Here is a 14,098-nt window from a genome sequence, read left to right as displayed (position 1 = left end):
ACCATCAACAAATTACCCGACTGGATGATATAAGTGAAAATTATGATAATAAAATAATACTAAACTGATTTCATGTAGCACACTGATTTTGATTGCTAATGTGTTATTATTTATTTTGCAAAAATATATATATTTTTTAAAGAAAGCTTCCATGTCATGTGACCCAGTGACTCCAAACCATCTGTTTTTATTACATTTTACTGCTTCTTCTTTTATATATGAATAATTATTATGAAAATCCAGCATTTCTTTTCAATAGCTTCCATGTCATGTGACCCAGTGACTCCAATCCAATGCCGAATTGTATTACTAAATGGAATACATGAGACACACCTGTTTTTATTACATTTTACTGCTTTTTCTGTTTTATATGAATAGCTTCCATGTCATGTGTACAAGCAAATAACGACTGATCTCCTGATTGATTATGATCATGTGAACTGAACTCATCATGAGCAGTGACAGCCTCTGAGGCTGAACAGACACAGGAAGGAGCGCCGCCTGAACACACTCAAACATTTACACAACAACAAGAAGACGTCAGAGTAACGCACACATTGTTTGACTGACATGTGAAGAAATGAGACAACAATCAGCTGTCAGCAACAATGATGGAAACAAAACAAGTGTGAAGAAATGAAACACAGAATTTAACCCACTGACCCTGAAATGACTTCAGTCTATCTGAGTCTACAGAACTCAGCAGCGAAGCCAGGATAAACATAAAGTCCAGCATAGAGAGGCTGAGTGAATGTGGTCTGGACTCTGTGGAGGAGAGTCACGGTGCCAGAGACGCTGTAGAAGGACAGAATACCTGCACTGTGATCCAGGTACACTCCAACTCTGGAGGACACAGGACCTGAGACGGGAGTGTGGACACTGTTGTAATAAAACTTATAACTGTCTGTGGAACAATATAACCTCCAAGATTTGTCATTGAATCCAAATAAACATTCATGCAACTTCCCTGCTCTCCTGATATTCTTGTATGCGACTGCTACACCAACATCTCTTCCTCTCCTCTCCACCTCCCAGTAACAACGTCCCGTCAGACTCTCTCTGCTCAGGACCTGAGGATAGTCAGTGAATCTGTCTGGGTGATGAGAATAAGACTGAGTCTGTCTCATGTATGTTGCTTTTCTGTTCCCGTCAGATAATAACAGCCATTTGTTGACTGTGTTTGGATCCAGTTTGATTTTACATGAATATTTTAAGAAGTCAGCTCTGGTCTTTGGCTCTGATTGTGGGTTTGACAGTAAAACATCCACTTCAGTCACTGTCAGTGAGATGTTTGTCCATGTTTCTCTCAGGACGTCCTGTAGTTTGTCTCTGACCTCTGACACAGCTGCTGTCACATCCTCAAAGTACTTCAGAGGACGGATGCTGATGCTGGATGAGTGTGTAGACTCACTGAGTGCTGACAGTGAGGGGTAGTTGTGTAGAAACTGGTTGTGATCCTCTGTGTGTGAGAGCTTCTTCAGCTCAGCGTCTTTCCTCTTCAGCTCAGTGATCTCCTGCTCCAGCTTCTCCTGAAGCTCTTTGACTCGTCTCACTTCAGTTTCCTGCTGGGATCTGACCTGCTGCTTCACATCAGAGCGTCTTTTCTCCACGAGATGGATCAGCTCGGTGAAGATCTTCTCACTGTGCTCCGCTGCTTTATCAGCAGAGCGATTGATGGCCTCCACCTCCTGTTGAAGCACCTTCACATCTTCCTCTCTGTCCTGGATTCTCTGCTGGATGTTTTGTCGACTCCCCTCCAGCTCTCTCTGCCTCTCAGTCCTCTCTGCTGCAGCTGACACTGTGTCGTGGCCTTTATGTTCGTCCACAGAGCAGAGATAACAGATACACTGCTGATCAGTACGGCAGAACATCTTCATCACCTCATCATGACGAGAGCAGATGTTCTCCTGGAGCTTCTCTGACGGCTTCACCAGCTTGTGTTTCTTCAAAGGAGCTGATTCATAATGAGGCTGCAGGTGTTGCTCACAGTAAGAGGCCAGACAGACCAGACAGGACTTTAATGCTCTCAGTTTCCTCCCAGTGCAGACATCACAGGCCACATCTTCAGGTCCAGCATAGCAGAGATCAGCAGGAGCAGCTTGGAGTCCAGTCTTCTTCAGCTCCTCCACTAAAGCTGCTAACATGGTGTTTTTCAGCAGCTCAGGCCTCGGTGTGAAGCTCTTCCTGCACTGAGGGCAGCTGTGGATCCCCCTCTCATCCTCTGTGTCCCAGTGGTCTGTAATACAGTTCTTGCAGTAGCTGTGTCCACAGGGAATAGCCACCGGATCCTTCAGTAGATCCAAACAGATCGGACAAGAGAAAGTCTCTCTGTCAAGCTGAACTCCTTTCTGCGCCATTTCACCTTTCAGTGTCAACGACCGTCTGAGCTTCACTTCCTGATGACAGAAACTGGTTTGAGCTCTGATCTGAACAGCGTGTTTGTGCAGTAAACGAGTCTGTCAGCTCAGTTACACCCAACAGCAAACTGTTGATCTGAAGGGGAGGGAACAAGGAAATATCCTGACAGAGTGGAGCTGCTGTGTGAGAGGAGGAGGAGGAAGATCTTTGTTTCCTCATTTACTCCCTGTTTCATGTTGTAAATGTTCGAGTGTGTCTGCAGTCAAGTTTTCATCCAAATGTATTTTGAATTTTAACCAAAATTTGAGAAAATCATCCAGAGAAAATCAGCTTGTTTTCATCCACTACGAGTTAAACAGCAGGTGGCACAGATGCCTGAGGGCACAAGATGACGTCATTAAAGGAGCAGTCTGTAGTTTTGGTGAAGAAATGTTAGTGAGCAGAGAAAGATCTTGATTGGCTGATTCTTTTTCTGCCTAAACAAAATAAATAAACAAACTATTTTTGTTTTCATGACTGAATAAACAAACTGACCTTAAAGGACAAAACAATTTACACTGTTTGACTTTGTTTATATCAGGCGGACCCTGCCACCTTTCTAGCTCCAAACAGTGTTCTGGGGCCTCATTTTCTTCTGAGAACAGCTTGTTTATTCACTCACGGAAAAGATAAATATTTTTGAGTTTAGACGTAAAATTGTTTGTGCAAAATTTGTTGTGTCCATCAACCTTTTCCAATGAGATACTTCAAAATGCTCATAAAAATGCATTGATGAAAACTCAGCTTGTGTGTTACTCAAAATAAAATCCCAATTTCAGCTCTAGTTGTTTGATTGTTAAAGCCTTTTTCATAAATATTTATAATAAGTATTTAAAAAAAGTATAATAATACCCAGTCGGCATCTTGTCACATCTCTCAGCTTTAGTAGAAACATTCAATCTTCATTCAATAGTTTCTCAGTAGAGCTGCAATGATTCATTGATTAGTTGTCAACAATGAAATGAATCAACAATTATTTTCATGATCAATTATCTTAATCGGTTTGAGTGATTCCTAAAGAAGTCCAAATTCTCTGATTTAAACTTGTTAAATGTGACTATGTTCTGGTTTCTTTCCTCCTCTGTGACAGCAAACTGAATATCTTTGGGTTTTGGACAAAATGAGACATTTGAGGACGAAACACTGATTTTCATAGACCAAACTGCTCAGTTAAAATGTGAGTTTCACTAACCATATATTTTGTCTAATATATAAAATTAGAATAAAACAATTGTCTCTATATAACTGTATATGTAACGCTAATAATATTTTTATTAAAATTCAGCATTTCTTTTCAATAGTTTCCGTGTCATGTGACCCAGACCAGAGAAATGAAATATAAATAAAATCACCTTATTTAATCTTATTAACAACTGTGTGTTCTGTGTTCTGTCTCGGTTCTGTTACTCTCTGGTCTGATCCAGGTAACTTCCACCCACTCAGGTGCTGTCTCACTAAGTCCCGCCCCCAGACTCGGTGCGCGCCAAAAGATGCTGTTTCGCGCGTAAAGTAAGCCCCGCCCACCACTCAGTGACTGCTTTTCCCTCCAAAACTCCTAAATGCGTTTAAGTCGCTGACGGATCTTCACTCTGATCGGCGCAGATCTTCTCTGAGGACACGAACACGGTCAGTAAACTATCCTGTACCAAGCTGCTTTATTTGTACAGTTACCTGCTCAGTACAGGTGTATTTATCTCTGTGTCGGAGTCGGACACTGCCAAGAAATAAGTCGCTAGTTTCGGTAAAATCGGCACGAAGCCTGGTTAGCTAACGAAAGTGAGTGGTTGTGATCGCTGTTAGCTAGCTGACTTTAAAGTTGCTGCAGATGCACTGCAGGGTTTGTGAAACATGTAACCAGCGGCTCAGCTGCCTTTATTACCTGGTAAGGACACATGAACCTGGTCCTGACAGTATAACGAGCTTTTAAAGACTCTTGAGTCATTTCCTCGTCGTGTTTCTACAGACAGGTTTGCATGTTAGCTAAGGTGTGTGTCTGTGGGAGAGTGTTAGCATGTCGCCATTATCCTGCTGTGTAACGTGAACATGTTCATACTAGCATCATTACAGCTGAACATCAGAGTACAGCACAGTTAGCTAACAGGCTCAACATGTGTTGTGTTTAATAATGTCTCTCATGTGTCAGCAGCTGATATGAAATATACCTGAAGTGCTGCCTGTAACACCAGAAGCAGACACACACAGAAGGTCATTTTGAGCAGCTAAAGTAGTTTATACACACAATATGCAGCCTTGTTGTATCTGCAGAGTGGTTTCAGTGTGTTTGTCTCAGTTCTGCTTTAATGTGTGTTTTAAATCACTGTGTGTCAGAAGATAGACTTTAAAATCCTATTAACTGTCTATAAAGCACTCAATGTTCTCAGGACTGAATGCCTTCGGTTTACTTGGACGGAGGGTTACTTTAAAAAATTCTTCTGAAAACTGAGTACTTACTAATATAATATAGAAAACTTGACCTGGAATGAATCCAAAAAGCATTTTAGTCAAGATAGTTTACAGGCTCTGCCTCAGCTTGCACCACTAATTGTCAGATCTTTCTCTGAATGCTGAATTCCACTCTCACGTTCACCTATTTGGTTTCAGCTAATTCAATCCAAGCCTAAATATGCTCTCTGAACTTTGAATATTAATATACAGGTTTTATGTGATCAAAGCTAAGGACAAAAGTTTGTATATATGTATTAAATATGATCTTAACATAAATGTTTTCTCTATTTCAGGAGTCTGGCCAACATACTGAGGGACCCTGAGAGACCTGAGGACATTAACCAAGGCATGATGGAGCTGAGCTTCACCCCTGAAGGACCACAGTGTCCCGAACAGTCTCACTGCCACTCATACTACAAGGTAAACAGCATCTTAAGTACTGCACCTGTGCTAGTCAGATATATTTATGCTTTGTGTTGTAAACAAACAAGGAGGAGACCGTGCTAACGCATATAAATAATGTCTGGATCACACTGCACAGGATGGTGTGCATGTAAAGCGTGTGAATGTGCAGGTTCATCTCAAATGAGAGAAATTCAGGAAGCCGTCAGCCCTGCCTGATATCAGAGACTGCAGAAAGTGTCCTGAATCCTCTTCTCAGACCTTCATGTAGTCATGATGTTATATTAAAGTGCTTCCTCCTCTCCCTCAGTGAACAGTGGGACTTGTCTGCTGTGTTCCCGTGAGCCCTGGGCTGATGAGGTTACTATTCACAACTGTGCAGAAAGCCGACGAGGAAGCAGCTTCAAGCGGAACAGCTCTGACCTGTGTGGTGATCAGACCCGGAGAGGAGAGATACCTGGTCTAACAAGGTCAGTGCCTGCAAAGGGGGTGTGAAAATTATAGACAGAAAATGTAAGATTTGTCAGTTGCTGTTCATTAATACAGTAGGATCAGTAAGTGATTCTGGAGGATAGCTGAGTCTCATTCACAGGTCGTTGAATACTGACAGTTTTGGGTTGGCAGAGGCCACTACAGTGTCACTGTTGGGACACCCAATCTCTCTCCCCCTTTCTCTCTTTCTCTTAAAAATCTAATTAAAACAGCAGACAAAGTGGCAAACAAGCGAATTACAAGTAACTTCAATGGGAAATAAAAGAAGGAAGTAGAAGTAGTATTTTAAATGGTTTTACTAAGTGCTATATCGTAAGCAACTGGATGTTTTAGTTCAACATGTTGAATGGGTTTTGTTTACTGAGAGTAAATATAAACAGTAAGCCTGTTAACAACGCCTAAATGCATTTATTTGATCTCATGTATATATAATATAAATAATACAATTATATTTTATTTAACATGTATATATACACTGATCAGCCACAACATTAAAACCACTGACAAGTGAAGTGAGCATTGATCATGTTGTTACAATCAAATGTTCTGCTGAGAAACCTCCAGTTCTGTCATTTCTGTGGACGCCTCTTTGACAAGCACCGCCCACCCAAACACCGTTGCAGACCCAGTTCACCCCCTCATGGCAGCAGCACTCCTTGATGGCAGTGGACCCCCAGCAGGACAATGCACCTGCAACACTGCAGAAACTGCACAGGAATGGTCTGAGGAACCTGACGCAGAACTCAAGGTGTCAGACTGGCCTCCTAATTCCCCAGATCCCAATCCAGTTGAGCATCCATGGGATGCGCCAGAGCCAAGTCCCATCCATGTTGGGGCCCCCGTGGATCGTTCTTGGTTACGGTGCATCCAGTGGATGCTCAATTGGATTGAGGTCTAGGGAAGCTGGAGGCCAGGTTGACACCTTGAGCTCTTTGCCATGTTCCTCAGGTCGTTCCTGAGCAGTTTTTGCAGTGTTGCAGGTGCACTGTCCTGCTGGGGGGCCACTGCCACCAAGGTGTGCTGCTGCCGTGAGGGGGTGTACTTGGTCTGCGGCTGTGTTTGGGTGAGTGGTGCTCGTCAAAGAGGCGTCCACATGAATGCTAGGACTCAGGGTTTCCCAGCAGAACATGGCATCGGAACAAGATGATCAATGTTATTTAATTCACCTGTCAGTGGTTTTAATGTTGTGGCTCTCAGTGTATACACATATTAATACTTAATTACTAACTAATTAATAAATAATTAAATACTTAATATAAAAAATAAGATCAAATAAATGCATTTCGGCACTGTTACCAGGCTTATTGTTTATATTTCCTCAGCCTCGGCCTGTTTGCCCAGCAGGCCACTAATAAGGGTTAGTGAATGAATATTCCTTTTCTGACGTGTGACTGTGCGGTGGTGATGCTTTTGGTTTAGAAGCAGTGGTCTTGTGGTCTCATTCATGGTAGAAGTGCAGCGAACTGAGAGGATTTTGGGAGTTTTAGGCACAAAAGTTCAGTAACAGCAATCCAGTGGTCTGTTAGTGGTCTGCTAGGCAAACCTGGTGTTATCATTCTTAGTTACAGGTTAGCTTGACCGGACTTCAGCTATCTTGCATGGCAAATGTCCTTGTGCGCTCCTTTACACTGTAAGTTGTGGCCACACAGGCAATGGCAGAAGCAGGAGCTTTGATCAGCTGACTGGTATTGGTAATAGCGTATCCTATGAGCCCTTGTGCGTTCCCGCCAGCATACAGAGTCTCTGGTTACAGAGGCCTTGTTGGTAGAAGCGTGCCTGAAGTGTGCGTGTTTAGTTCGGGCCGAGGTGGACGCATTTTGGCCTGGCTAGGGACAAGCTCAGGGCCACGGTAGAAGCTAGCCTGACGCCGGCAGTCGATTCATTGTCCTCACCTGTCGCTAGTGGTGGTTCACCAGCGAGCCCAGTAACAAGGTGGTGCGGACGCCTTTGCCTTGGAAGATATGTTGAAACTCTGTGGTGAAAAGAAATGATCAAATTGCAGGAATTCATTTGCTTTGAAACTGTGTGCAACTTTGATTAGCACACAGCATCCAGCGTGATAGCACCATGCAAAGATCATTACAAAGCTGTAACATGAGCCTCGGCCTCACTGCCCAGCAGGCCACTAATAAGGATCAGATTGTGCGGTGGTGACGTTTTTGGTTTAGTAGCAGTTGTTGTGGTCATGTTCATGGTAGAAGTGCAGTGAACTGAGAGCTACAAACACAAGAAGAACTGACCGGAGACATGTTGATTTGTAGTGGCTCAGGCCTGTATGAACTGACCAATCAGAGCAGACACCTCAAAACCCACAGGATTCAGGGAGGGTTTTTTACAGCTACTGGATAAACATAAAAAATATATATATATATATATATATATAAAAATATATCTTGAAATAAAATGTATATAAAAATACACGTCTTCTGTCAACAACTCAACTCTCTATGAGTCCTGCTAGTAGCCCAGAAAGTGCGTTATTTGACAACCTGAGAATGAGAAATCAGTTATTATTAGCCGACATTACACAGCGTTTCTTTAATTGTCCTCCGTAATGCAGCAAATTGACTTTTCTCACGTTTCTGTTTGTGTTTTTCATCTGGTTGCTGACCCTCCTCTCTAAGGTCTTGACTTTCTGCTGTGCAGCTTAATCTGTAATAAGACATCATGTTTGGTCAGTGAATGTTTAATGTTGATTATATGAATCTGTAAAGTGACTAAAGCTGTTAAAGTGCAGTGAAGGTGTCAATTATGAATCAGGTTAAAGTTGCAGAAAATAGAAATACTCAAGGACAGAAAGTAGCTCAAAACTGTACTCAGTTACACAACCTTAATGACCGTAACCTCCACGGGTACACACATTCTCCACAGATACACACATTCTCCACAGATACACACATTCTCTACAGATACACACATTCTCTACAGATACACACATTCTCTACAGATACACACATTCTCCACAGATACACACATTCTCCACAGATACACACATTCTCCACAGATACACACAAATACACACATTCTCCACAGATACACACAAATACACACATTCTCCACATATACACACAAATACACACATTCTCCACAGATACACACAAATACACACATTCTCCACAGATACACACAAATACACACATTCTCCACAGATACACACAAAACCTCCACAAGTACACACATTCTCCACAGATACACACAAATACACACATTCTCCACAGATACACACAACCCCCCACAAATACACACATTCTCCACAAATACACACATTCTCCACAGATACACACATTCTCCATAGATACACACAAAACCTCACAGATACACACATTCTCCACAGATACACACAAAACCTCCACAAGTACACACATTCTCCACAGATACACACATTCTCCACAGATACACACATTCTCCATAGATACACACAAAACCTCACAGATACACACATTCTCCACAGATACACACAAAACCACCACAAATACACACATTCTCCACAGATACACACATTCTCCATAGATACACACAAAACCTCACAGATACACACATTCTCCACAGATACACACAAAACCTCCACAAGTACACACATTCTCCATAGATACACACAAACCCCCACAGATACACACATTCTCCACAGATACACACATTCTCCACAGATACACACAAACCACCACAAATACACACATTCTCCACAGATACACACAAAACCTCACAGATACACACATTCTCCACAGATACACACAAACCACCACAAATACACACATTCTCCACAGATACACACAAAACCTCACAAATACACACATTCTCCACAAATACACACATTCTCCACAGATACACACAAAACCACCACAAATACACACATTCTCCACAGATACACACAAAAACCCCACAAATACACACATTCTCCACAGATACACACAAACCCCACAGATACACAAAAAAAACCAAATACACACATTCTCCATCGATACACACAAAACCTCCACAAAAAAGACTCAAAACCTCCACAAAAACACACAAATCCTGCACAAACACACACAAAATCTCCACAGACACTCAAAACCTCCACAAAAACACATTAAACCTCCATAATGACACGCAAAATCTCCACAATGACGCTTAAAACCCACAAATACACTCAAAAACACACAAAACCTCAACAAACACACACAAAATCTCCACAGACACTCAAAACCCACAAATACACTCAAAACCTCCACAAATACACACAAAACCTTCACAAATACACACAAAACCTCCACAAATACACACAAAATCACCATAAATACACTCAAAACCTCCACAAATACACACAAAATCTCCACAAACACTCACAAAACCTCCACAAATACACACAACACCTTCACAAATACACACAAAACCTCCACGAATACACACAAAATCACCACAAATACACACAAAATCACCACAAATACACACAAAATCACCACAAATACACACAAAATCACCACAAATACACACAAAATCACCATAAATACACTCAAAACCTCAACAAATACTCTCAAAACCTCCACAAATAAACACAAAACCTTCACAAATACACACAAAACCTTCACAAATACACACAAAACCTCCACAAATACACACAAAATCACCATAAATACACTCAAAACAACCACAAATACACTCAAAACCTCCACAAAAACACAGAAAACCTCCACAACAGCACATAAAACCTTCATAATGACACACAAGATCTCCACAATGACACTCAAAACCCACAAATACACACAAAACTTCCACAAATACACTCAAAACCTCCACAGATACACACAGTCTCCATCAATACACACAAAACCCCCACAAATACACACAGTCTCCATCAATACACACAAAACCCCCACAAATACACTCAAAACCTCAACAAATACACACAAAACCTTCACAAATACACACAAAACCTTCACAAATACACACAAAATCACCATAAATACACTCAAAACCTCCACAAATACACACAAAATCACCACAAATACACACAAAATCACCACAAATACACTCAAAACCTCCACACATAAACACAAAACCTCCACAAATAAACACAAAACCTTCACAAATACACACAAAACCTCCACAAATACACACAAAATCCATAAATACACTCAAAACCTCCACAAATACACACAAAATCACCATAAATACACACAAAACCTCCACAAATACACTCAAAATCTCCACAAACACTCACAAAACCTCCACAAATACTCACAAAACCTCCACAAATACACTCAAAACCTCCACAAATACACACAAAACAACCACAAATACACACAAATCCTCCACAAATACACTCAAAACCTCCACAAATACTCACAAAACCTCCACAAATACACTCAAAACCTCCACAAATACACACAAAACAAGCACAAATACACACAAATACACTCAAAACCTCCACAAGTACACACAAAACCTCCACAAATACACTCAAAACCTCCACAAAGACGCACAAAACAACCACAAATACACACAAATCCTCCACAAATACACTCAAAACCTCCACAAAAACACAGAAAACCTCCACAACAGCACATAAAACCTTCATAATGACACACAAGATCTCCACAATGACACTCAAAACCCACAAATACACACAAAACTTCCACAAATACACTCAAAACCTCCACAGATGCACACATTCTCCATCAATACACACAAAACCCCCACAAATACACACATTCTCCATCGATACACAAAAACCCCCACAAATACACACATTCTCCATCGATACACAAAAACCCCTACAGATACACACAGTCTCCATCAATACACACAAAACCCCCACAGATACACACATTCTCAATAGATACACACAAACCCCCACAGATACACACATTCTCCATCGCTACACACATTCTCAATAGATACACACAAACCCCCACAGATATACACAAAAACTCTACAATGACACAAGAAATCTCTACAAACCTCCACAAATACACACAAAACCCTTCACAGATACACAAAACCCCCACAAAGAGACATGAAACTACCACTGCTCCTCTTTCTCATCCTGCAGGTGACGGACGAGTTGAAAGGATGAATCACCGAGACGACCAAGACGAGACGAACAACGGAGACGAGACAAACAACGGAGACGAGCCGCCACAACGAGCGACAGGAGCCGGGAGCTGGAAGCTGCTGGCGCTCGAGTTGGACGACGGCTTCCTGAACTGAGTCCTGGTTTCCTGTAGTCGAGTTTTGTGGCCTGATATTTGTTGATGACAACTCATTGAGGTCTTTGTGGACGACGGTTTCACCTGCTCAGAGACATCGACTCTGTTCTTACGGAAACAGTAATAAAGCACTTAACTAAAATATGCATGAATAAATTATTTTACAAATTATTTTTTTTAATAAATTACAAAGTAATTCATTATTTGATATTTTAATGGGCAATAAAAAGAGGAATTATAAATAGAATTTACAGATGAAACAATAATCCATCAATAAATAGTTCAAATTAAAAAGGGATTTACAAAAACAACATTTAACCGTCAATAAGTACATCATTTTAAAGTACATTAATGAATTCATACATAAATAATGGAATTTAAAAATCTATTTTTTTTTACTTTTTAAACTGCATTTTCAAATAGATTTTTAAATTCTGTCATCTATATATGAATTCATTAATGTATTTTAAAATTATTCACTTATTGACTGTTAAATGTTGTTTTTGTAAATCCCTTTTTAGTTTGAACTATTTATTGATGGATTATTGTTTCATCTGTAAATTCTATTTATAATTCCTCTTTTTATTGCCCATTCAAATATTTGAATACTGAATTACTTTGTAATTTAGTCTAAATATGTGTTAATGTATTTATTAATGCCTGTATTTATTGTACAATTAGTTAAATGCTTTATTACTATTTCAGTGACAGTTGTGGTCCTCCATAATCCAGTGACTCCAAACTGATGCTGAATTGTATTACTACACAGGCCACCTCTTTTTAATGGATTTTACTGCTTCTTACATTTTATATCAATATTTATATAAAAATTCAGCTTTTTTTTTTTAATAGCTTCCATGTCATGTGACCCAGTGACTCCAAACCAAAGCCGAATTAAATAAGATACACCTGTTTTTATTACATTTTCCTGCTTCTGCTAATAATAAATACTTAACATTAGCAATCAAAATCAGTGTGCTACATGAAATCAGTTTAGTATTATTTTATTATCATAATTTTCACTGTTATCATCCAGTCAGCATGAGGAAACATTGTTTTTGTGTAAATCAGACAAACAATAGGGTAATTTATTGATGGTCCCTAAGTCGGCCTCCAGCTCAGTGGGAGGTTCTGGGAGGCAGCTAACCGTCCTCCTGCTGCCAACACTGGGGGAAACTGCGGAAGGAAGAGACGCTGCTGGGTGTCTCCGGAGTGAATGTCTGTCCAATATCCGACCTTATTATGTGATATTACTGAATTATAATTAGTGCTACATGAATGTATAGATCAGCTATTTCATGATTTTCATTACTTTGTGTACTGCTGGGTAGTTTAATCCAATCTCAGGGGCCGGGAACCCCAAGAGTGTCACCCAATGGTTGTTGAGAAATAAATAAATTACTATATTTTAGACTACTGAGTAGTTTTTACATTTCATTGCCTGTACCGGTGATATAATTTACCTTAAAATGGATTTTATTTTGTGTGATTTATTTTTTATCGCCCCGACAACTTCTGTATTCTCATTCATTCAATTTTCTTGATTAATTGAGTAGCTGTTGTGTTTATAAAATGTCAGAAAATGGTGAAAAATATCAGTTTCCCACAGCCCAAGATGACGTCCTCAGACACTACGTTTACATGCACACTAATTTTTCCACTGTTATTCTGAAGGTGACAATATCCAGAGTTTGATACAGTTCATGTAAACAGCATATTCTGTTTGGATATTTTCCTAAATAGACCTTATTCCACATGTAGCTGTTTCAGAGCGTTTTTTAAGACATTAAGCTTTTTATAACTAAATTGTGGGACATGTCGTGGAATATATATTTAGCCTGTTGTAACCATAGACCTTATTTCAGGTGTTTAACCCAATACCAATTTAAAAAGCTCATTCAGGGAACCGAATGCGCAAAAATGTATGACTTCCAGGTTTTAGGATCTACAGACGACACCACTCTGTTGCTCTGTAGTGAGTGTGTGTCGCCTCAGTGGGCTTTACAATCTGTACAGTGAACGACATCCTCGATTCAAGTGAGGAAAAACTTCATATATTGAGAAAAAAACCTTTTAGCAGGGAAAAAAAAGATGGAAGAAACCTCAGGAGGAGCCACAGAGGAGGGATCCCTCTCCCAGGACAGACTGACATGCAATAGATGTAGCATTGATAG

At 40.3% G+C, this 14,098-nt stretch overlaps 1 protein-coding gene across 1 annotated transcript; it reads right to left on the bottom strand.

The window, feature by feature from the left end:
* Nucleotides 1-580: 580 nt before the first annotated feature.
* On the bottom strand, nucleotides 581-2,372 carry LOC140994622 (tripartite motif-containing protein 16-like). The gene has a single exon (XM_073464349.1). It carries the CDS (start codon nucleotides 2,355-2,357, stop codon nucleotides 681-683), a length of 1,677 nt encoding a protein of 558 aa, XP_073320450.1. The 5' UTR covers nucleotides 2,358-2,372; the 3' UTR covers nucleotides 581-680.
* Between the last annotated feature and the right edge of the window lie 11,726 nt (nucleotides 2,373-14,098).

This window comes from Pagrus major, chromosome 4, assembly GCF_040436345.1.
Source record: "Pagrus major chromosome 4, Pma_NU_1.0".
NCBI lineage: Eukaryota > Metazoa > Chordata > Actinopteri > Spariformes > Sparidae > Pagrus > Pagrus major.
The sequence above is the reverse complement of the archived record's forward strand: the minus strand, read 5'-3'. Positions and strand labels throughout refer to the sequence as shown.